The 24,934-nt window shown below is 38.9% G+C and overlaps 2 protein-coding genes and 1 long non-coding RNA gene across 10 annotated transcripts; 1 reads left to right on the top strand and 2 right to left on the bottom strand.

The window, feature by feature from the left end:
- The first annotated feature begins 6 nt into the window (after positions 1-6).
- LOC138190330 (uncharacterized) lies at positions 7-5,393 on the top strand. The gene is made up of 3 exons (XR_011177112.1): positions 7-643; positions 921-2,333; positions 4,271-5,393. It is a non-coding gene; the product is annotated as an uncharacterized lncRNA (long non-coding RNA).
- Positions 889-7,700, bottom strand: LOC124219603 (E3 ubiquitin-protein ligase SIAH1). Of its 4 annotated transcripts, none has more exons than XR_011177110.1 (5): positions 5,966-6,670; positions 5,575-5,814; positions 5,231-5,423; positions 4,116-4,444; positions 889-2,376 (listed from the first exon to the last, which is right to left on the bottom strand). XR_011177110.1 is itself a non-coding variant. In XM_069135956.1 (5 exons), the coding sequence occupies exons 1-5, from the start codon at positions 6,969-6,971 to the stop codon at positions 4,267-4,269; spliced, it is 939 nt and encodes a 312-aa protein (XP_068992057.1). In that variant the 5' UTR covers positions 6,972-7,700; the 3' UTR covers positions 2,375-4,266. The 4 variants fall into 4 exon arrangements, 2 of the variants coding, with proteins under 2 accessions (XP_068992057.1, XP_046483329.1); XR_011177111.1 differs by having other exon boundaries at positions 889-2,105; XM_069135956.1 differs by adding an exon at positions 6,790-7,700 and having other exon boundaries at positions 2,375-4,444; positions 5,966-6,111.
- Positions 7,701-10,206: 2,506 nt separating this feature from the next.
- Positions 10,207-24,003, bottom strand: LOC124218982 (F-BAR domain only protein 2). Of its 5 annotated transcripts, none has more exons than XM_046625997.2 (12): positions 23,649-24,003; positions 21,770-22,081; positions 20,744-21,001; positions 20,443-20,638; positions 20,101-20,265; positions 14,126-14,216; positions 13,568-13,835; positions 13,203-13,473; positions 12,568-13,048; positions 12,278-12,494; positions 11,851-12,199; positions 10,207-11,767 (listed from the first exon to the last, which is right to left on the bottom strand). In XM_046625997.2, exons 1-12 carry the CDS (start codon positions 23,676-23,678, stop codon positions 11,697-11,699), a joined length of 2,709 nt encoding a protein of 902 aa, XP_046481953.1. In that variant the 5' UTR covers positions 23,679-24,003; the 3' UTR covers positions 10,207-11,696. The 5 variants fall into 5 exon arrangements, with proteins under 5 accessions (XP_046481953.1, XP_046481952.1, XP_046481955.1 ...); XM_046625996.2 differs by having other exon boundaries at positions 14,117-14,216; positions 23,649-24,002; XM_046625999.2 differs by having other exon boundaries at positions 20,146-20,265; positions 23,649-23,998.
- Between the last annotated feature and the right edge of the window lie 931 nt (positions 24,004-24,934).

Below are 24,934 nucleotides of genomic sequence, written 5' to 3'. Positions count from 1 at the left end.
ATATATATATATACACACACACACACACACACCTGACCCGCAAACATTAGTCAGACGGTTTGACAAATCTCGGGAGCGCAACAGGCTTAGGTATGATCAGCGTATTATACCTATGAGTCCTTTGTAACATCAATGACTTACGCATCACAGGTTAGGCCGAAACAAGCATCGGCTTTGCATGAAATAACGCTGCACCGTCTCACCACATGTACACCTTAATATGCACATTCACGGATCCGTAATTAATTTACTTTAATAATCATGTGAAATAACTATTTTATTTCAACAAAATTTATCAACATAAAGCCGGGTTCAATGCTCAGCGTATCGGTCTCCTGCTCTGATGGTTAATTTTTTTGTGCGAGATAGTCGCTACGTATTAGACAAGTGCTAATCGCCTCAACCACAACTATCTCTCTCTTGTCGCTGACTGCTGTACGGAGCATAGGCCCGTGCGCATTTCAGTCCGGACTTAAAAATGCGTGTAAGCCCGTTATATCCGGTGTAATGCGCCAGTTACACGCACTTTTAAATCCGGTATATATTACTACGTCGGCCATAGCAAAACCGGAATAACAGCCGCCGTGTGAACGCACTTTATAAGTCTGTTGTTAATCACGTATAACGTCCGACCGGAACGACCGTATGTTTTGCTGTTCATGGCTATTCCATTGCTCGTAACCAATAGATTCAATGAACCGTTTAACTATTCAAAATATCACTACACGAAATATATACCTATACCTGTATAACAACTAAAAATCATTATAATAGTACTATAATTAACCAACAATATTATATCCAATCATTATAGGTATAAAATAAATACAGTATGATTCAATCGCATTTCCGAATATAGCTAGAAATACTGATAAAAAATTACACAACTTTCGAAAAGAATTTTTATTTTCTTTAAACAGGTATTTCATAAAAGAAAGGAGTGCAAAGGCATTGAAAGTACGCAAAAGCACCATGATGAAATGAAAAAAAAAGTGACTTGCCAGCTGACGTCTCTTCTGATGTAGGACATTCAATTTTGTACCAAAGTGACATTATCAACAAGAAAATTGAAACGAATAATGACAATTTAATGTGGAACTGAAATTACTCAATTTGAGGGCAAGTTTGGTCATCAGCTTTTTTGTTTTTTTTCTGCTTTCAGTCCAAAACTGTGATAATTGGCTGAAGATTATTCTTCGGCGAACACTGTGAGTATGTCTCAGACACAAAATCTATGATTAAAACATTAATTACATTATCTTAAAGTTACTAATTCTGAATCTTAAGCTTATTAACATTACTCTAAATACTAATCAGAAATTTTATCATCAGTGATGTATTTTGAATCGTTCAGTTACTTTTTTATACCCGACATATGACAGTTTGATTAAATATTAGTAGAAAAATTCAAGTGCGAATATTGTATACACTAACAAATGTAAAACTGAATGAGCGACTCCAATGTGCAGATGAACAGTAGTAAGTTGTCCTGGGATACAGAAACTATTTAACAATAAATACGAAATATGAACACGGACTTGTTCTGAAATTTGAATTATTTAATCAAAATGTGTTCATATTCAGAGTCGCAGACAGGGTACCATGATTAACGGTAAAAGTGAAAATGTAGAAAATAATAAGTTTTAGTTCGGGTTCAATCTACAGGATGGAGATGAAAAAATCCCTGATGAAACGATTGGTAAGCCAATAATAAAATAAACAACATTGGGCGAACATATGTCGTATACACGTAAGAACCGGCACTTACTTTTGCTCATTTTTCGGACCTGGATGCTGCAAAGTAGCTCCATTTAATGGACAGGTAGAAGCAGGTGGAGTTGCTATAGAAAAGATATATACTGAATTGGTGTGCTAATAGTCATAGTGGAGCCATCCCATAGTGGATAATGTAAGGGTATAGAGTAATCCTGAGTAACTCAAGTGACTGACTTCACCTCATGTTTTCTATGTACAAATATACTGCCCACTGATAGATGTAGGCATACCCAATATTTCATAATTTGCGATCTTGATTTCTTTAGTGATCTCTGGGCCTCAAAAAAGAATCAGTTGCTGTTCGAGAAATGGGGTATTTGTTCTTTGGTCTGTAAAATTTCAATAAATTTATTTTGACAACATGATAACGAAGTTTTTCAGAGTTGCGTGGATCATCGAAAAATTCACCTCAGATATAACGTAAGGCTTGAATTGATTTCTCATGTATTTCAAATGAATGAGCTTGTGTTTTGCGCGAGCGCAGCCTGACTGGGAATTGACAACACCGAGCTTGCTCAATAGTAAGCGTGGGATTTGCACTTTCATGTGCATTGAAGGTACGCTGCTGGGTGTTGACCGAAGTCCATAAAGCCTTGAGTTCTATAATTGTATACTAATCTGTATGCGCTCATTTTATTAGATTTTATATGTATACATGTGATATTGCATGTAGGTATATGTAATAGGGTGGCCCTTAGAAGATGGGCTTCGCTGAATTTTAAGTGAACCATTGCCGAACAAAAATCGGTATTAATATGCAACTTGATATTTCAAATACAAATGATGTCTATAAGATCGTTTTGTTGTTCATTCGAATAACATCAATTTTCTGGGATTCACAAATTATGACTGTACACCATGTATAGTCAACGTTTAAAAAATCCGAAATCCATATGAATTAAAGTTCATCAATCCTCGACGAGATATTTCATATAGCTACAAAACATTTAACTTGAAATATCGCATCAGAAGTACCTAAAATTTTCATGAACCTGTTCCGACAATGTACTTTAGAAGTGCATAAAAATCAATGGCATTTATCTGATAGGCACCATTTGCTATTGAGGTACAGAGCCCGGATTTTTATTTATTCATTTCGAGCCGTTTTTCGAAGGTTCGAAACCATTTTGAAAGGCCATCCTAACATGTATGCACGAGAACGAGAAAAAAAGTTATACATAATCATGTCACTCTTAGATTGTGTTGAACTTATCCTAGATCTTAATAAATATATGAATATGATGCATATGCGCAAAGTCTTGACGATTTCCATTTTTCTTAAAGCATTTCATTTAGTGTCTCCAATATCATTAAATTTAAAATATTAATGATTCTGAGAAGTCTAAAAATACTTTTTCCAACTTCCAACTGATGAGTTGAAGAGATTCACGTACAAATTTTTTAAATTATTCGCTGCAATCATTGCTACTACAATAACGAAAATCGGCCAAAATAAAATACTGACCCTCAATAGCTGTTTATATAACTGAATACTTGGTCTGACGAAATAAAATAAAACTTCTGTGTGCAATAAAGACATTACTCTGGAATTGTCAATTTCGTCCCAATCCTACTGCCTGGTTTACATAGGTGGATTTAGTAGTAGAGTAAGAAGGTATAGTTTGTACTTTGTCATTACTGCATCTTGGGGTAGTGCAACTAGGGTACTGAACATAGCAGCGGGCAAAGTAGAGTGAATAGCACGTGTGAAGTAGTAGGTTATTGCGATAGTACAGAGTAGAGACCCTACAAAACAGAGTCAGGTCATTGCCTCCGCCTTGGCCGCCATTTTTTGATAAACCGAAATTGTGGGAAGATTTAAACACATAAGTACGTAGAAACGTTGATTTTGTATAATAAACATATTGCAATATTAGCTTGTAATATGTTTGTTTATTAATATTAATATTAACGTTTCTACCTACTTATATGTGTTTAAAACTTCGCGCAATTTCGATTCATCAGAAAATGAGGACCAAGATAGAGAAGATTGGCCGGACTCTGTTTCGTAGGGACTCTGGTGCTCAGTAGCTGGGTCCGAAACATGCGAATCTACAGAATGTGTTATTATTTGGCAACTGTTGCGATTGTCAACTCTTCTCTACTGAATTACTGGCTCTGTGTGGACAGTAACTATACCAAAATTAGCAGAATTATTTATAGAAAAAGTATGTTTGTGTACTCACTATTAAATCTACTAATGTAAACCAGTTTTACCAGGTAATCGGCATTGTAACTACTAGCGAATAGTTAGAAATTAATTGCGAACCTAATGTTGGGCAAATTACATCTGCTATCTTGTATACAGTGATTGCGCTAACGATGGAAAAATGCTCTACCTTTGTTCCAAGTATATCAAGGCGGTAGGAACGGGAAGTCATGTAAGGTGACCTTATCGAATGTAGACATTTCCACTGTATATGTGATGCCATAAACGATTTTCACTGTCCAGCATTGTTCATTTGCTTGCTATCTGATCATTTGTTTATTTCAGGCCATAGAAATGGTCACGTTGATCCCAAGGTTTCCATTATCGGCAAATAATTGTGCCATCGACGTATCAAACACTAAGCAGTCGGAATTAAGAATAGCAGAAGATACACCTTCGTGGATAGATCTTGGCATAGCTTCCCACGTAAGCCGTCGTCTATGACCATTCAATTCCAATCTGAAATATCGAGAAAGAAAAAACCAGACTCAGATGCCATTATAACTTTCACAGCCAAACTTTAAACTCACAGGTCTTATCTTGTCTTCATTATTCTATACTGTGTATATAATCATATATTCATAAATATGCATGAAAATATAAACAGCGTTTAGTATAGATTGTATATGTATATTCAATCCATCTACGATGGAAGTCCGCGGACTTGATCCTGACTATAAAGCTGGTTATAAGTATATTATTTATAGAGAGCCATGTACTATAACTATAATGATGTAACATAATATTAACTCTATGATATCCCTGACATAAATTATAATAATGCAGGCTCTATCTGATATTTAGATTAATCTTTAAAAGTTAAGGAAAAATGGCTACGTCATGGAATAGGACTCCGTTGTGCTAAAATATTTCCCCATAAGCAATAAATAATCCAGACGATATTTTACGTATGGTAAATGACAAAAAGTGCAAAATAAATTCCAATTCACTCTTAGGAATATCGGAATAGGAATAAAATAATTAAATTAAAAAATTCAAATCAGACAAATCATTTTTCTTGAATATTTTTTCGAGTCCTCGATTTTTCCGACGAATATATCTCACGTCAATAAATCAATGATGAATATTTTGAAAAATTGATATGTTGAAATTAATTCATTCACGTATGTAATTGACAGTTCGATAAAAATCAAGTGCCTCCTACTTTTTATTCCAGTACCTGCCTGTTGTGACCTCAGTGGCAAATAATAAATAGTCACGAGATTATAAAAAAATAATATCTACCTGTACGCGAAGTTTTCAGCTTGTTTCCTTGAACCAATTAGTTGAACAATGGCAAAGAATTGCTGATGTCCATCATACTTTTCTTGTTTCTCCAAGACAAGCATAAAGTGATGACCAAAACATGACTGCATCATAACCCAATCTACTGCTCCAGAAAGATTGATATCCGTTGCTAAAAATACGATGTCTTCACCTAGAAGAGAATAGGATTGCTGCAGAATATGTTTCCAAATTACAGCACATCACCAATTACAGTAAGAAAAAATCCCTGTCTTTCCTAGTGATTAGTCTGTTGCATCGATTATTAGAAATAGTTGTAAGCTAGACTAATATTTGCAGATTACCTTGAAGGGTGGTAATACTCTTATGGCTCATAACAAGGTGAGGCATGACTTGTTCGAGAGATCCCTGCCACTTGCAAGAAGCACCGGGGCAAGGGCAACTGTAGGGTCGAAACTCACAAGCATCCTCATGATCAGCTTTCTCCGTGTGGACAAGAGATACAGTACAACCGCTTGTCGAATACTTGCAGGGGAACATTACATTGCTCGCTACTTTCTCCATTGCCAGGTTCCTGATGTTACCTGTTCGGTTGTTTGTTTTTTTTTTTTTTTAAATTCAAGGTGAACTGGACGAGAAGATAACATCATCGGTACCCATCACAGTCAAACATAGGTAGATACTATAAAAGTATAAGTAACTGGGACAAAGTTGGTGAATAATGTATGTACCAACCTAGGGGACCCCGACAAGTGGGACAACAGTTGAGCTTGGGGCGACAGTTGCTGCATACTAGATGACCGCTCTGGCATTGCAGTATAGGTGGCAAGACATAGTCAAAGCACACGGGGCATTCGAAGAGGCTGGCTAGATCCGCAGAACTGCTCAATGCAGAGGCTGCCGATGCTGAGGTGCCCGGTACTCCACGGCCTCGCTTTCCCGAACTTATATTCAATTGTGACATTATGTCGAGCGGATTGCAGACTGTAACGGGACGCTTCCTTCCTAGGTCACTGGTCTTATCTAAGTCTAATTTTTTGTGTGAAAGAACGTCCCCAGTTCCGTTTTATACCTGACCGGCTGTCCCCGATATCTGAGGTATACCTGGTGGGTTGGTTTATCTCGTTAACTCATTAACGATTTCATTACAAATTTTCCGCACCAGTGAGGTTCCACAAGAAAAGGATGCAAGGCGGCCTGTCACAACGTTCCGGTATTATTCATTGGATATTCTTATTTTGGTATTGGTTTTGGTATAGGTCTTGCTTACAGTAGTAATGATAAGATTAAAAAAAGGCACTTGAACGAATATTATCGTTGGACGCAAACAAGCCCGAGTCTTCCGACATGGAAACTAACCCCTTCTTTCTGTGGTACGGATAGTGTCAACGTTTACGGACACTCGATAATAAAAAAATAAACCGAATCGACGGGAAAGCTACATCGCGACGTAGCGAGATCGAGGCGCGTCGACGGTTTGCTCTGCGGTGGTGGTGCTGTGTACGGGCGGTGGCAACGGCAACGGAAGCTGCGAAGACAATGACAGCGACAACGGCGACGGCAACGACGACGGCGATGATGATGATGATACTGATGATGATGATGATGATGATGATGGTGATGATGATGATGATGAAGATGATGGCGATGGCGATGACGATGACGACGACGAGGATAACGAAACTGACAGTAATATTGACACTGACAAGGAGGGCAAAGACGTCGGGGGTGTCAACGGCATCGTGGCGTCGGACGATTGCCGGCGAGGGCGCGGACTTGGATCTACGGAGGACGTGATCAAACTCAGGCTCTGATCTAGTAGATAGACTGAAGACTGACGAGCGACGACAGGCGATAGGCAGTGGCGACTGGCGACGTTTACAAGGGGCCTCTACCTACTACATGCACGCCGTACGCGTACGGCGTGTTATCTAGTCTTACTTTGTCACTTCTCCACTTCAGCGCATGCCAGTACGTATGTATGTACGTACATACATACACACCATGCGTACATTGTATAGTTAGTAGCCAGTACTTATATCTTCATTATGATTCACAACAGACGATGCGCGAACGTTATCCGTCGTATCTCTGGACACTTCATGCTGATGAAATGTCTATTGGCTGATTGTCTTTCTTTTTTTCAAGTACTGCAAAAATTACCACTGCACTAGCGACAACTTCTGCTTATACCTGCTTTCGATGCATGTACGCAGTCAAGCACGTATAGGCAAATACATGCACGCCTACACATTTGCCAACGTTTGCAATACGTGCACTACACGACTTACATATTTCACCACACTAGACCAGAAAAAAAAATAGATATGTTAGGCCTCGTCCGATTATCACATCACATGGATTCTTTTTCTTCCTCTTCCAATCGGCTGTCTCCTTCCATCACACAATTCAATTACTGGTACAGCACCTTTCAATGCTGTCGGTAATCTTTTGCGTTTGCGCTAACGAATTAACGACTAGCCCTGCCTGTGTTCTAGGGAGTTTTTATGACTAGCAGTTTGGAGTGTATAGAAGGAGGGCACTCTCTAATGTATGGCGCAGTCAGAATGTGGTCAAATTCTGTAGGCAAGTAAGGGAACATAGAATAACCGACGTGGCGCCGATTATTACAAAGTTGAATGTTGAAGTTAGTTACACTTAAACTTATGATATTTGAAACTAACTTCAGATGGTTCAGATCAGCAACTTACGTTTTCACAGCACCACTCTTATTTGTACCCATAATCAGCTCACTTTTTATAACCCTTAAGATATCCCCCCCTACTATACACTCCACAGCTAGCAGCCTGGCAGCTGATTTCAGACGACAAACTTATTTCAGACTCATTTTTCAAGACGTTCAAGATTTCAGGGTCTGGGGATTTTTGAAACTGGACCCTAGATATCGCATGCGACATTTGGGGTCCTTGTTCAGAGAATCTAACTCGGAACCATGTTCAGAATGTTCAAACCACGTTCAGAAGGGACTGTTCACCGCACTCACAATGAGTTATCGGATTTTTCGAAGTGTCGTTTGATTTGTTCCACTGAGAATTTTTTTTTTCTACCCCCTCGGATGAGAGCATGGATATTTTAACAAGCCCTCCACCTGATAAGCCAAAGATTTTTGCACGATATTTGTTTCGGTTCCGATTATGCCACTTCATATGATTATTAATTTCATTATTTGTATAGTAATTTATTATGTGATTATTTTATCGAATTTACAAGATTAATCATGTAATGAATTAAATGCTGATTTTTTTCAAAACATTTTATAATTTGACGCGAAAGGCCTCTCAGTTCCGGTGTCTTCACGGTCTTGGAATATTCTTGAGGAATAGATTCTGATAAAAGCACAAAATCAATCAACATTGACGAAATTTTACATCGTGTGAATTGTGAAATATGCGTGCGTCACTAATGTCGATTAAAATCTGAGCCTAGACATCTTTTATCAAAAAAAAGTAGGAGTGCATTTCTCCATGCAATCCCAAACAAATAGACACCAAAACATCTGTGAAACGTCTGAAAACTCTGATTACCATGACTCCGAGCTGAATTCTCCAATCATGGAAAATCGTCGATTGTAACAATTTCGTAGTAACTCATTACCGCGTTCTCATGCCCTTTTTTTTAAATATAAGTTGCCTAGGCTTAGATTTTAATCGACCTAAGCGACGCACCAACATTTCACGATTCACACGCCATGAAATTTTGTCGATTTCGATTGATTTTATGAGATTCTATTCCTCACGGAACATCCAAGGCCGCAAAGGAAACGATTAGGATGCATAGTTTTCGTAATATTGGAAAAAAATTCTGGGGAACAGTAATTTTTTTGAAGCCTGGCGAACTTCGGTACAGGAGTCCCCTACCGCTACCGACTCAATTAACTTTGGCGTGGAGGTAAATGTAGGGCATGGCAGTTACCGCCGCCCAGTCGTGCTCCTTTCCATGCTTGAAAAGAATAATACCCATGGCTGGCTGCTTTGGCAATTTTCAGTCGACGCTGAACCACAAGAGCACCTAAAGAGGCATCACTGATACCTGACACCGATTATGATCTAAAAACTGCGTCGATAAGTTGAGGACACTACACTTAACTTCGATTCTTCCGTGCTGTAAACGTAAAATTATTATTTCTCCTATCACGGATCCGCATTTATATCAGTAAAAAATATGTAATTCGATCGACTAACAGAAGATCGATCAAGAATTTCGCTTCACTAAAGTCCCACGTGGGTAAGAACTTTGGCAAGAATTAAGATAGTTGAATGTATGTACGCACGTACATACCTTAGAGCATTATATGCGTACAACTGTAAGCGGAGGTTTTATACATGTATATTTAACCGATTTTCAAAGAACTAATATAAATTTGAAATACGAAGCTTAACAGGTTGTCCAGCAACCGGGTAATTTAGGTTCAGGACCAATCCTCAATTTTTAAAAAGTCAAAAACCGTGCAGAACAAAGAGCCAACTAATTGTAAGTTTCTTTACAATGAACTTGACACATTTGAGTGTAAGAAATCTACATATCCTACTATTAATGCGGTAGATTCGTAATAGCAAATTCAATGTGTAAAAAATTAATCTTCAAATTCGACAAGTGTGCCGTGATGACATCTGCAAATATTCTTAAGGATGTGCCTTGGTCGTTTTCCACGTTGACGTATATATCTCGAAATAACGATATCTACGTATCTTGTAGGCGAAAAGGGCTTAACAGTTCCATTCTATACAAAATTCTGAATAAAAACACTGCAATGTATTTTCATTCGACGCAGAAATAAATAAATGTATACTGAAACGCATATTGTTTTATCCTTCATTACTTTTGGCGTGTATACCTTATTCGAAATCTTAATATGGATACTAAATTTTTTCGGCCAAACAAGTTTCTCTTTTTGCGTTCGTTAAATCAATTTACAAAAATTTAGGTCAATTAAAAATGGCGACATTTCGAGATCGTTGGGTTTGAGACGAAATGATTTATATGCAAAGCTCATTTTCTTAAAGATAATTCTATTACACTGGAGCTGTGTTTCAGGATAATTAATACGGTAACGAAAATTTTGCCGAAATAAATTTCTTCATTTTTCCTGCTGACAATTTCAGTATTTCCAGACAGTTTGCCACCATACTTACGTAATATTGGACCTTTTACGACCAACAACGTTAAAAAATTTTATGCGAAGGTGGGTGCGAGAAGACATGAAAATTAAATGATATTTCCAAAATCGAATTTGGCCGAATTTATTACGCACAGTTGGAATAATAAAAATTTTACGTTGAACCGTTTGATCGAGATCAGTACGCGTTCAATTCAGATTTCGTTTCAAAGTCGGAGGTTCTTCACTTTTACGAAATGTCTGAAGATTGCTTCGATTTTTCTCTGCGGAATATAAGTTCCTGAAATTTCCCAAAATTCTAAATTATTGGTGACCCTGCGAAATGAAACTACAAATTACAAGTTTTAATATTATTGAATTGATGTACATACATACGTATGTACGTATGTATAGCATATGTAAACACGTATTATACGTAGTCAATTATTTACAATATTGAAATCATGTAGTTGATATCGCAATTATTTCCAGATTACGTTAAATCAATACGCAACTATGCGAGGCACGAACTGATACTTGCTTTGAGTCTAACAAACTCGTGTATAAAGGGTATTATAGGGAGTCTACATAAATATTTGCTCGAGAAATGATTTACACGAACCCCGCATATCATCATTCTGGCTAAATTATTGCAGTATGATGATAATTCTAGAATCCTACCAATCCATACATAAAATTTCCATAAAGTGAGAATGATTAACTTGGAAGGATTGGTTACGAGTGATAGAGCGCAATGAATAAACAATGGCAAAGGTAGTCGAGATAATCGAATTATAACATTGTCCACGATGATGAAGATAATGATGATGATAATGACGACGACGATGATAATAACAACAACAAGAACAGTAATGATGTTAATAGTAATAATAACAATAATTAATAATATTAATGACAATTTAAAAAAATACCATAATAAACGTAGTGATGGATGATAAGGTGATCTACTTCGAGCGCGTGTGTGTTGTGTGTAGAGAGTAAAAAATATGTCAAGTCGATTCTATTCCGTTTGCAAATCATCCTAATTACAGTTTATAGACACGACTGAATTTAATGTACTTACTGGACACCAAAGAGAGTTCTACTGACAAAATATACTGGAACTGTAATATTTTAGCAGATAAACTTTTATGACAAATATAAGGTAAACTTGGATTGCAAGTGAAGCTGTATGCGCAAAACTCTTATATTTGTTTCTTTGGTATCCAGGATACATATTCAGGTTATAGCGGCCCAAGACAGTGAGGATGAGAAGGGGGCAGGCGGGGGGGTGGAAGAAGGAACTGATTCCTCTTCTCGATGATGCCGCATTTCTCGATGTACCAGGCATCAGTTTATTGTGGACGGCGGCGCCGCATAACGAGGTCTTAGATCCGAGTCACCATCGCACATATACCGCCCTGGAAATCGTTAGCCCATGTTATTTGCAAGTTTTTTTTCATCATTTTCTCTATCACTTGATAAAACATGTCAGGTGACTTACCGGAGACAAATCTCCGCTTCACTAAACTAAGCCTATACCCAACACCGACGAGTTCAAACTCAACCCCTGATAGGGTAGTGCCTTCACAATTGAATTGCGTGAATATTGTTCCCTGTGATCCTGGCCCTTGATCCAGCTCGATCCTTGCTTTAAGAGATCCGACACCACCACCTTCGCTATGCTGCGAGAGTTCGGTGAATTTCCACAATATTCGATTAGAATCAGGAAGCCACTGAGCGAGCGGCTTACTGTGCAGGCTCTTGAAACCTCCATCGATCAGTGAAGCAATGTGCACATTCAGCAGCGGGCTTGGTAATGCCATTGCACGACTGTTGTACTTGTAATCAATCTATGGATGAGATGAAGCTGATTATGAACAGATCACGGTCTCTAAAATCATCAGTAAACTGTATTCGTAGCTACATACTTTCAAATCAGTATGTGTTGTTTCGCATTTCCAATATGCAACGAGTTGAAAGGGGCACGATCCTGCACCATCCTTGTTCTTTATTTGATACTTGAGTATATCGACATTAAAATAGGAAGCTGAAGGATTTTGTTCGGCCTGCCGTCGGAGCAGGGTGGTTAAGGCACTCATATTGAAGTCGAATACCGTACTGTCAGCTGTTGCTTGCGTGGCATCCCTTTAACGAATATACAAATTGATGAGAAATATTGTTGTTCAATAAAGGATTCTTTTGTACTGTCAAGACTTACAAGCTGATCAGCTGACTGTTTGGCAGTAACCTTTCGAGTCTGTTGCTATTTTTAACACGAAAAATTAGCTTAGCAGGATTTGGATTATTAGCCAAAACGGCAACGATGCCAGCTGGAAAGGATAGCATCATATCTCCGCTGAGCTTCACCTGACATCGAGTTTCATCTGTGCCCCGAAAGTACGAGTGAACTATTTCATGGAACGCGACGGCTAAAGGTATTGTATCAGCCAGACCAATTGTTAGGGGCGAGGGTCCCCTCGATGATCCGACCGCCACGCCAGACGTTCGAAACTCCAGACTGGCCACACTGTCGGCTCGAGATAACGTTGCCGGCGAAACTCGACCACGGGACGTTGCCGTACTCACCCCGTCTCCTCGTCTCGAAGGTGGCCTTGGAATCGCTATAGAGGAGGCACTAGGTGACTGCTTCGGCGGTAGAGCCACAGTGATTTCCCCTACCTCGGAAAACAGATCACTGTCTGAAATATTGAAAGTACTCTTAGCGAAGAGTGTTGATAACATCTTGCATCGTTAATTTTTCATCTGCATGCGTGACCCACCCACTGCACAAATTCTCCCGACTTTGCCATATTCTACCTTCCTCTGTCTTCAAAAATCAAGATCTGAGTTTACCTTGGAATCGTGGGTTGGGGTGAGCTGTGGCTGGGGCATGCGTATGTAGCGAGGGTTGAGAAATTGTGGGCGGAGAGGATAGAGGTGGCGGGCTTTGAAGTGGTGCGTAAGGGTGACCGCTTGTCGGCGTTGAGGCACTGGACGGTGTACTGTTGGGATTGAAGAGGTTCAAGCCAAGAAGGTCAGAGCTGGGCTTTCCTCCGAGCTGCTGAGAGACGGACTGTGACCTCTTCATGTGGTGATCCGTATCGGCGTTGGACCCTCTACGAACCTGGTTGAGTGTCACATTTTCATTGGAGTTGCGAGGGTAAACAGTACAAGTGTATGATATCAATAAGGTGAAAGAGAAGGGTACTCTAACTTACCATAATTGTGCCTACAGGAGACAAAGAGAGGTTTTCCACTGTTGCTCGAAGCTCGTCGACACTAGCACTCATCGGAGCACTACCGTTGCTCAATGGTTTGATTTCAACGCGAATTTTACGCTCCCTTTCATCCTCGGAGTCACTGTCCGAGCTTGAGTAAAATCCTCTTTCGTTTTCCCAAGGATCAACCTTCGGCTTTATACAGAATCCGTCTTCGTCGACCTCAGGTGTCGGTGTTCCAGACTTACGACCGTCGTCTTTCTCCTCCCTTAAATAGTCATGTAACGTGAAAATTTGCCTCCTTGACCTTTCAGTAGATAAATTCTTCGGCAGCCCCAGTGCAATCATTTTATACTCTCAACTGTTTGCATGATAAGAAATGTGGCAAACTGTACAAGTCGTTTCCTCAGATTGTGACAGTAAAAAGCCTACACAAATCCAAGGTATGGTATGGTTTGCAAAAGACCAGATGTCATCAGTCCAAATAACTTTAATTACATTCGGGACAACATTGCGTGCACTAGGTCTGCCGAGCATGCATATACTGACGGGTCGGACTTCTCTTCTTTGTTGCTGCTAGTCTCCACTGTGTCCTTTTTCTTCTTCGCCTTTTTCTCTTTTCGTTTTTCTCTCCTACTTCGCAGGAACCCTGTAGATGGTCAAGGTTGGTCACTGTGACTGTGGTAAAATTTGATACAGATAGAAAAGGTGGACGTTTGTGAATACGATCAAATAGGGAATAAGAGTAACCGATAAGATAAGCAATCAATATGTATCTGTTGAATTTCTTAACAATTTACACATATCTGTCCCAATCGTGATCACTAACGCCTCCTCTTCAGATTTCCCACTGTGCCGAGTATATCAAGTTTGTCTGAAATGATTGACAATTCTTCATTTGCTCGCCACAACTGCAGTGTGGTTTATGTATAAGATAGACCATGTACACGTTTATTGCCATTAGGCATATGCGGATAACCGAATCAAGTATCGGACCTGGGTGAACGTCGACTCAATCAGTAAGTAATACTGAAAAGGTAAATGTACCGGATTCAACTGTGGTTCTTGTGGCTAGTGCACGTTAGCCAAGCTCGTGTGAGGTTGGCCATCTGGCAGATACCGATGTTACCACCGTGTGGCACCTTCCTCTTAACAAGACGTGCCACCATGTGGTGCTGGGGACCAGTGTTGTTGGACTGTGCCGAGTTGCACAGTGACAAATTCAGATATATCATACGGTTCATATCCGTTTAACACTGTGAAATTCACTCAGTCCAGAAACCAAACACAAGTATCACGAGATTCTGCGGCAGTATCAAGCGAATACAGCCGGTCAAAATGGTGGTTCACCTCCAGAGGTGGATGGATACCTAATGATTCGAGGCCACCAGTGTCGTCCTATGCCATCTATTCAAATGGCATAGCAGGTGACATGGGAGGCTTTCAATCGGCCAGAATCCACTTCGGGAGGTATACTTCAGATGCGCTTGCATATATGTATTAAAGTAAAGTCGAATTCCTGGGGATTGGGAAAAATTTGAATACCCGCACATGCCTAACTGCTTTACTTTAATTAGACTACAATGGTAGCTAAGGGCTAAGGTAAAGAGAGATTTACTTTCCAAGTGTAAAAATTGTAGTACAAAGTAAAATCAGAGCGAGTGCCCATAGTAGAGTAGGTAATAAATGTATAATTAATGCTGTACATAGCGGCATGTGCATTACGACAGCTACACTAGGTCTGCGTGTCCACAATGGCATGCAAATAGATTTTGTGTTCAGTAGGTGTACGTGCATTTTCATGACTCCTACAAGCGACTTGCTGAATTTGACAAGACCCCCCACAGAATGGCGCAAAACCGCTTCATGTCGGGTCAGACTTGTTACCCTGCCACTAGCATAAAATGAAGTCTGAATATTGATACTTGAGATGAAATGACTTGACTAAAAAATTCATACAATACAGAAACACAAGATAAAAAAATAATAGTAGCATAAAGTTAGCTCTCAGTAAGACAATAAACGCATGTACACACAAACAAGAGACAACTACTTGTTGAACCCAAAACGTGAAACAAATACATCCAAACAATTTGTTTGCTTCAATTTCACAAGGCGAGCAAGGACCTTTGTAGTAGTTAGTTCATATGGTTCAATTACTAAAGTAAAATGTCAGAACTGATGTAAACAAGCCGAGGATGGTATGGTTTTTCTTTGACCTCACACGCAAGTAAAGTTTTTCTTCCACCTCACACAAATTTTTAGGATAGTGTAATGTATATGTTGTACTGTCTAAGGAACCACCGCCACCACTGAATCGAATACCCAGCAAGTTCAACGACTATAAAAATTGTTTTTCTAACAACTTCTAGTGTTGATAAAATTAAAACAAAAAAAAAAAAAATTGAGCCTAGGTAATTGTACAGTATTTTACGATGAGCAATTTAAGGCAATAACGACGCGTGAACCGACGTGAGAACATAATACTAGTGATAGAAATGATAAGTTGGAAAGTATATATTTGAATTGTCAACGTGGATGCGATACGCGTGTCTGAACTACAACTTCACGTCACTTGGAAAATAAATAGTTGAAATCACAATGGGGGCCATGCATTGATTATTTTATGAGGAACGGCTCACCTGAAGCCACGGCAACGTTGCCCCACCCCGTCTCCTTGACGCTATCCAAGTCCAATTCCCAATTCTATGCAACGTTTACTGTCTTAATTGCTACAGCACAGATAAATTCTAAACACTTCTTGTGTATTAATATATACGGACCTATACCCATCAATTTCCGTGGAATGCAAACTTTTGTTCTTGTATTATTGGTATATCGCATTGCAACCGAAATACTTTGACAAAGTAATGTCGTCTTTGTACAGCAACACCCAAACGATTGTTAGAAAAACAATTGGCACGTGTTGTCTGAAGGAAAGTACGAAGAAGTTAGTAGCACAAATCTATAGTTATCGAATGGATCAAGTTTCCTATCACGTTTTTCTTCTCAAATTACGCTACCTTCTGATGGTTAATTATGTATTTTTCCGTGTCAAGATTATGAGGATTTGTTACGTACAACTATAATTGATAAGTATTGCCCTTTACTTGGACAATTTTGTACATGCCGCTTCTTATTTCCTACAGGTAATATGTACAGAATAGCAAAAATGAATGTATAAATATCACCACAACCAGGAGAAAATTTGAAAGCAATCGTGGTTTGGCTTGTACTGATCTAGGTATGAGCTTCCTCATCTAAAAGTTTGAAAGCAGTGCATATAGCTACAAACTGAGAAATTATTTAACACGCGAGTAATTCCATATAAATTTGCAAAACATCTTTTAAATCGTTCAACTTTTCAATTCTGTGACAACTTGGGTGCAAGTTTCACAAGAGACAATATGTCAGGATATCTTAAGAACCCGGCAACGCAGACGATATTGTTTTTCAGACTCTAAAAACCTTGACGGGAAAGGAATCGAGAATAACCCTTTTTAAAACCCGAATGTCAAATATACCGATGGGATGAAAACTTCAATACCATCAAACTAAATGCTTGTTCAGGGTTATCCCGTGAACAGGTTCGGGGATGTACAATCTGAATCTCACAACAAGCTATAATTCTTATTTTTTTCCCCCTCAAATCTCTGTCTTGTACCGCTTCGAATGTATCGACATTAAATTTTTTTGTAAAGGCATGTAATACAATTTATTAAGTGTGATTTGATCTGGAATTACTCCAAGAGTGGTGCACGGCATGCACACCACTTTCATGTTTAAACGCAGGCAAGTTTGTTAAGAGACAACAATAATAGATTACTGTGAAAATGAAGGAATTAATTGTGCGTGTCGATAGTAAGAGGAACTTGGAGTGCATCAGATTTGAAGTACAGGGTGTCGAGCGACTGACCAAATTCCCTGTGAATAACAAGTTTCTGAGATCTGAGTTAAAATTTTTCCTTCATTTAAAATATTGTTTTGGCTGCTCGAATGACTGGATTGTGTCATGAACATAAGTAAACAGAATCCTAACTGCGTTGAATGAATGTGCTATATTTCCCTGAGCCATCAGTTCGTAAAGAAAATCTGTAATCGCTGGTAAATGAATATTCGGCGTACCGAATGAAATATTGTGGATAAAATGTATTAAGGTCTTATTGAACGTATATTTCCAAGCAAAAGTGAGTCTCGGTGAGAATATTGAACACATTGTTAGCGATATAAATCTGAAAAAAATCAATCATAACACAGCCGATAAGATAATTCGTTTTGAGTAACAACAATGCCAAAAATTTGTTAATAAATTGTTTAAACAAAAATTTGTTCAATAAATCTTTAGTGAAATTGGTTTTATTTCATATAGAATGAATTCATGGATTTTTCTGAAGATCTATAAAATTTTTTGAAATTTCTGGTCATTTTGAAAAAGCTGGTTTCGAGAATTTTTTCAACTTTGAAAAATGATTCAAAAGTCCTGAACTTTTGGATAGGTTTTCGTAAATGGTTATACATTAAACTCAAGAAGTTTTAGAGGCATGGAATGAATAGTTTTATAAATAGTGTTAAAAAATTTTGGAAAAGGCAATTATTCAAAATCGCCCAGAATTCCAGAAAAGTTCATAGGTATTCAGAAATATCAATGAATTCATTCGATATGAAATAAAACAAATTTTCGTTTAAACAATTTATCAACGAATTTTTGGCATTATTATTACTCAAAACGAATTAACTTATTGATTCGCTTATGACTAGTTTTTTCAGCTTTTTATCTCATGCAGTGTTTAACATTCTCACAAAGACCCACTTTTGGTGGGGAATATCAGTCCAATAATACCTCAACGTTGTGAGAGCAAACGATTGTATCAAATGGATGAAAACTTTGGATATGTCAAAAGTTACACAAAATCCTCTGAAATTTACACAGAATCCATATTTCATATGTCCAAGTTGTTTCCAATAGCGATATGTTCCGTAAATATTCACTCTCAATCAAGATAAAAGACAACGTTTAGTACGAAAACAGAGATATCACTCGATGTGGAATCACCCATTCATTTTGGCAGCATTGGAAATTCTGCAATTACCGGATTCTTATGTTCATCGAAAAATATCACAATTTCGACCCAACTTCGAAAACGATTGCTCAGTATATAATCTCGTGTACGACTGGCTTCGTCGTGTAGTGACAACATAAATTGTGTGAGATATGTAACAAAAAGCGGCATATTTTTTTACAATTTTTTCTCTTGGCTTGTTATAAGGTAAGTAAACTATTCTCGATAAAAAGTAGCACTGGCGAATGATTAGCAAGTGTACTACGATAGGCCGAGAACCACTCCAACTTCCTCTCAAGGATGGTTTTATTCTATCTTCCAGATAAACAGCTTAACCAGCAATCGAAGTACAATCAAGCATTGACCTGAAATCATTTTGCTCATACAACAGACGCGAATAGAGGAATATCAGAATTGAGCGGATTACGAAATAAATTTATAGTTGGAAATAAATTTGACAAAATTGAATTTCCACTTTCGAATTTCGTTAATTAGAGACCAAAGAATGAAGAAGGTAAGAGCAAAGTCTGGTGACAGTGTGCACACCAGAAATGAGAGTTAGGTAACAACACAATGTTAAGCAGTTACATTTGGATCCTCTTAGAGGGTTCCTGGAGATGCTGGAAGGTGATACTGTGGAAGATGGATTGTTCCGCTGAAAATTGGCCAGGGCTGTACCGACAGACCCTGCATTCTTCTGTCGTTCTGAAACAATACTCGTCGCTTTCAGCGCTACTTCATTGAGCTTAAGGCGTAAGCCTCAAACTTCAGATGTTTCCTGTATATAGTACAGCAATTGTACTCTTATTGAAAATAGATCTGTTGCTGGATTGCAATTAATGAATTAAAATTTTGTTAGCGCCAGTTTCAGTCACCGGTTAAAGAATGTTGGAGAAGCGTCACGATGTAACGGCAATCGCGATCGCATATAAGCTTAACGTGCAGAGCACGCGATTGCAAAAAAATTTTACATCTAGCAATGGTCAACGCATTCGTGATTATGTGCTTCATTATTCAACTAAATTCCTAGCGTGATGAGTATTGTAATTAAGTATTGAAGTGAGCTATCATACCTATTTACTCTGTACTCACGCTACTGAGGTAGGATCAAACCTGCTTCAAAAATAATTCATACATTCACTGTTTGCACAGTCGCTTTTCACGAAGTGAGAAGCATATATTTATCCCTACTTTGCTGCTCGATATTGAGGCAGGCTTGACATGAAAAAAAAAGATATGTTGATATAAAACATAAAAGTGTAATACCGGCTTGGATCCATGTAAAGAACCTACCCTGGGAGTTGGACATGAAAAGATTAAGGAGTGAAGTGGTGCGACGCGACGCCTTGGTCGGTGGCTGTAGTTCTTGTTCTTGTTCCTGGTGCAGTTGCCGTTCTATTTCGTGTTCCATATTTTTCGTATTTTCCTTATTTTTTTCAGGACTTACGCGATCCTTTCCTCCCACCAAATTACCTTGCCCCTTAACTCCCCAACTTTTTGTTGAATTTAGTTTTTTACCAGCAACCCCTGTTTCACCATTAGCGGCCTTGGAGACATCCGTACTACATTCCTGTTGGGCTGGTTGTGTTGTAGTCGTCGCACTCAAGCTCAGCATTACCTCTTCGTACTCGATGACACCTATATGGATGGTACACAAATGGTAATCTAAATTAGTGTTGCGTCGATATATGTGAACAAAGCTCAATTTAAATCAATAGTCCAAAATGAACGTAGTTGCGTCAAATAAAGATACTCTACATTTTCTAAATGTTATAGTTTCTACCATATTTTTCAAGAGAAATGGCAATTTCTCACCTGGCTTCTCAAACCCTGTATATTTGCTTTGAACAAATTGTTCCAACAGTTTGTCCACGGTCATATCCAGACACTGTCTTTTGAAGTCTATATGAACTTGACCAACTTGCTCATGATTACTCTGCAGAACATCGGCGTAAGTGTTTAAAAATTCCTTCATATGCTTTAAATGAGTTTCCTCGATGTCTTGAAATCGCTAAAAATGAAACTTAATTTGTCAGTGACACAAATTAGGGACGGAGATTTCAGTTATTTGTTATTAGGCATCAATTGTTGTAGAAATATGTAACAGTGTGTATACCTTGCAGGCCTGAGTCATTTTGGACTCAAAATCATTGCGGATTGCATTATACTTTTCCACTAGTGCCTTGTAATCGTCTTGAGATTTCTTGAATTTTGCATCAGCTTTTTCCAGTTCTCGTTGACTGGCATTGTCTTTTCTCAACTTCTCCAACTCTAAACCTTTTTGGACACACATGTCCTTTGCCTTTTGTAACGTAACTGTTGTATTTTGGATACTTTGTACGACATCTAGAGTGCTAGATTCCTCTTCCTTCACCTAAACATTAAATTTTAGTATCGATCAATGTAATTCAGTTAAGTAAAAGACAATTTGGATGTATAATTTTGAAAGTATCAGAACTGTATTCATTTGCAGGAGAACCTTGGCCTGAAAATTTGATAAATCGACCAACGGCAGTCTGGGGGCTGAACAGTGGGCGGCAATTGATAAGCTTCCACTGCAGAGATAAAAAAAATGTGAACTGAACGGAGCAGAGACAAAAGGAAGGGCATCTGCTATGTTGCCAGATATTTTTTACTCGGGAAGTGACTCAATTGTTGAGAAAAAGCAGAAATCATGTCATGCTCATAGCGTAGCTGCGCACCATTCCAAAATACTTTCCTTTACGGCGCAATGGAATATTGCACGATGGATCAAAACAGCGATAATAAAATTATACAGCAAGGCCAATCGTTGATAATCTTGTGCACCGGGAGTAACACATTAGAGCGTCAAGTGATGTCATTCATTGAAAGATGATGTTTCAGTCATTGAATTATATGATGTAGATCGACACATTATGAGAACTTGTCTGTATAAAAGATGTACATAAGTTTTCCTTGCTGTGTATCTTTGTGGAATTATGGGTGACCATAAGCTATAAACATTACAATGTAAGTTGTGACATAGAGCGGTTAAATGAATCTACTGATATGAATTCAATAGTGTATCCATTACTTTCAAAACTAAAAAAAAATATTTGTCCCGACAAATAATCAATACATCAGTTTAGCTCTGAATTTGCGATATTAATGCAAGTCTCACCACTTTGTGCTTTTTATGAAGCTCATCTGCATATTTGGAAACATCTTTGATCAGCTCCCCAACTTTCTGTGCCATCTGTAAATGGAGGCCAGCTAATTTTTCAGCAGCACCTCGCAGTGCCGCCCAGACAGGGGCGAAAGTTCCATGACTGCCGCCACTGCCACTCGCCTGCTTGGCAACTTTGCTCAGAAGCTTGTAATTACTTTCTTCAATTGCTGATCTCTCGCGCAGAAAGTCTGCCAGTTCTTTACTTGCGATCGCCCCATGCTTCATATTATGGTACAGTACATCAAACCCATTATTCTTTTCACCCTATGGATTTGGAGAAATTTCATTATTCTAACAACACATGATCTCTCGAATGTGCTTTTTAAGGACTAACAAGAATATACATCCCTTTGGCATATATACAATGTCATAAACAAAGAGGTAACAGTTATATCTTTGATAGAAAATTGCCGTCTACATGAAAGTCATATTTTCTAATGAGTTATTTTATCCTGGTTGCAGCGACAATAGGAACTATTTGATGAACGTTCATTATGTACGTCAATTGTGAGACATTCCTGGGTAATAGGTACGTGGTGCAGTTAGTCACCATAAACTCTGAACAATAAGGAATATAGAACCTGCAATTAATTTGGATCACCTAGCTTATTGACCCTCGTCTATCAGTCGATATACTACTATTATTATACACTTTTATTTTATTGCATTTCTTATACAATATATACTAGTATTGTTATATACTATATTATTATCTTATACAATTAAGAACCCCTAGGGAACATTTTGTGTGAGGCTTCCATATTGTAGCTAAAATCAAAACATTACCTGCACTAATTTTCATCATAATAAATGACGTAGAAAGGATGAATATTAGGAAACATCTTGGGTTTGTAATATTTTTGCAAAAAAATTCTTGTGCCCAACCTTACCTGACATCGATTGTTTAATTGCCAATGAAAGACACAGCCTAGAGAAGCAAAAGTAGAAGACAAAATTCTGAGACCTTTATAGTTTGATATAAGCTAAATAGGTAATTATGGAAATAACGTTGGTAAAGGGCTGAGTGTATAGGAATTCTTTCGTCTCATTGTACGCACGCTCATATATATCAGGATATTGCGTACATATGAAAGCTGAAACATGAACTGTATTACTCCTAGGCTCGATTTGTCAATTCGGAATGACGTTAAGTAGCCTGGAGCAGTGACTCTCAGGCAAAAGTATGGAACCACCGTCGCGTTTATTGTGAATGGCATTTTATTTCAGTCAAGAGTCACTGCCTGAGACTACTCCCAACCACTTCGAATTAACAAATCGAATGAAACTCAAGTTGTAGGAGGAGGAAAGAGCAAGAGGAAGAGCAAGAGTAAGAAGAGCGAGCGGGAAAGATAGATAGAGGATTGGGCATTCGAGCCGCGCGTAGTATATCGCGTAACTCGACAGTCCCAACACAATTCGTAAGCCTGGCGTAAATCGCTAATGATCACTATCATAGGGACATGTTGACTACGTTTTCATCTATCTGTATGCTTCCGGTATTTACAACGTTCGTAACGTTAAGGAATTCATACGACGATGTTGTGATTCGGTCATTCTTGCAGGGCCCAAATAAACGTATGATGGTAGGTATAGTTAATAACGTATACACAGACGGGAAGAGCAGAGCGATAGGCGAAGAAATTCAAGACTGACGATAGGAAAGTGATTGACAGAAGGCTGAGATCGTCGAAAGTACTGTCAAGTGGACAAGAAAACGGAAACAAAGAACAATGCATCTTCGCAGTGACGCGGTGGGCATCGACACATAACCTGATGGGCGGAGCGGAGGGCGAAAATTCTCGTTTACGTTTGCAAAAGCACAACCACTTACCCAGAAATAATCAGCAAAGTCCACGGTCATGGTGAGTGGATGTCAGGCCGTCATGTTATGCACTCTGAACCTCACGGTCGCCCACTTTCGCACCACGCTATGCTGCACTTCTTGCCACGCCTCTCGCCATCAACTGATGAACACTAAATGTAATTCAATTTGTGTTGCGCTCAGGATATGAATACAGTTAACCAGCCCCTGACCACCGACGATCCGCAGAACCGATAGAACCTCGCGTCACGACAGTCGACGATACACAACTACCAGACTCTGTCTCACAACGCTGACAACGTTAAACATTCTCTTTTTTCCAGTTTCTTTTTGGTTACAGAACTACAGCATTGGCAAAACTGACATACATTGCACGGTTAAACACAACTTTTCTGAGAGTCGTCCGTGAGACACCGTGTAGTAGTTGGAACACCCGATGCCGTAAACTGTGTCGCTCTGTGTCGCAGTTGGAAAACCCCTATTGTCAAGTTGCGTCAGTTGATGAGAGTGTCACCCGTATTCATAGTCCTTCCTTGAGGAACAAGGATTCCTTGTTCCTCATTTCACGTTTCATAGACCTTCCTCGACAGAATAAGGAGCCTTATTGGCCTCCTTCTTTCAAGGCAGGTCTGGAGCTTCCTTGAGGAAACCTTCGGCATTGCGATTGGCTGTTTCGTTTCATGTAGCCAACGCTTGCGCTTGCGCTTGACGTCTATGCACTTATGACCCGTATGACGCGGTCACAGCCAGTCTACAGGTTAACTTCTTTGAGGTTATACACTCTCATCAACCGACGCAACTTGACAATAGGAGCTTTCCAGCAAGGAGACACAGTATGACACTGTGTTACACGGCGAACACTGTGCCTTGGTACTTGTTGGTGCTTGTTGGAACGCTTGAGGTTCTTAATTCAGTCACTATAGTCCGCTCATGCATTATACGAAAAATCTAGGAACATTGAGCGCTCCAGGAAAAAAAAACATTTGTGAAACGCGTGTAGACTATCATTGCATTTAATAAATAAATATTAACAATACCATGCGTCGAAAATAAAATCTCTAACTAAAAAATTGGCAGCAATGAATCCGACACAGTGTCCAACCATGCTCCGCAACTGTGTCCGACTGTGTCGTTCTGTGTCGTTGTTGGAAAGTACCCTGTTCGACACAGTGTCGCTCTGTGTCGTTGCTGGAAAGCTCCCAATGAGAGCTAATCTGTTCGAGTTAGATTTAAATATAGCCGAGTGGCGCTTCGATCAGCAGTTTTACCACCATAAGCAATCACATATCCTTAAT

This window comes from Neodiprion pinetum, chromosome 5, assembly GCF_021155775.2.
Source record: "Neodiprion pinetum isolate iyNeoPine1 chromosome 5, iyNeoPine1.2, whole genome shotgun sequence".
Lineage (NCBI taxonomy): Eukaryota > Metazoa > Arthropoda > Insecta > Hymenoptera > Diprionidae > Neodiprion > Neodiprion pinetum.
The sequence above is the reverse complement of the archived record's forward strand: the minus strand, read 5'-3'. Positions and strand labels throughout refer to the sequence as shown.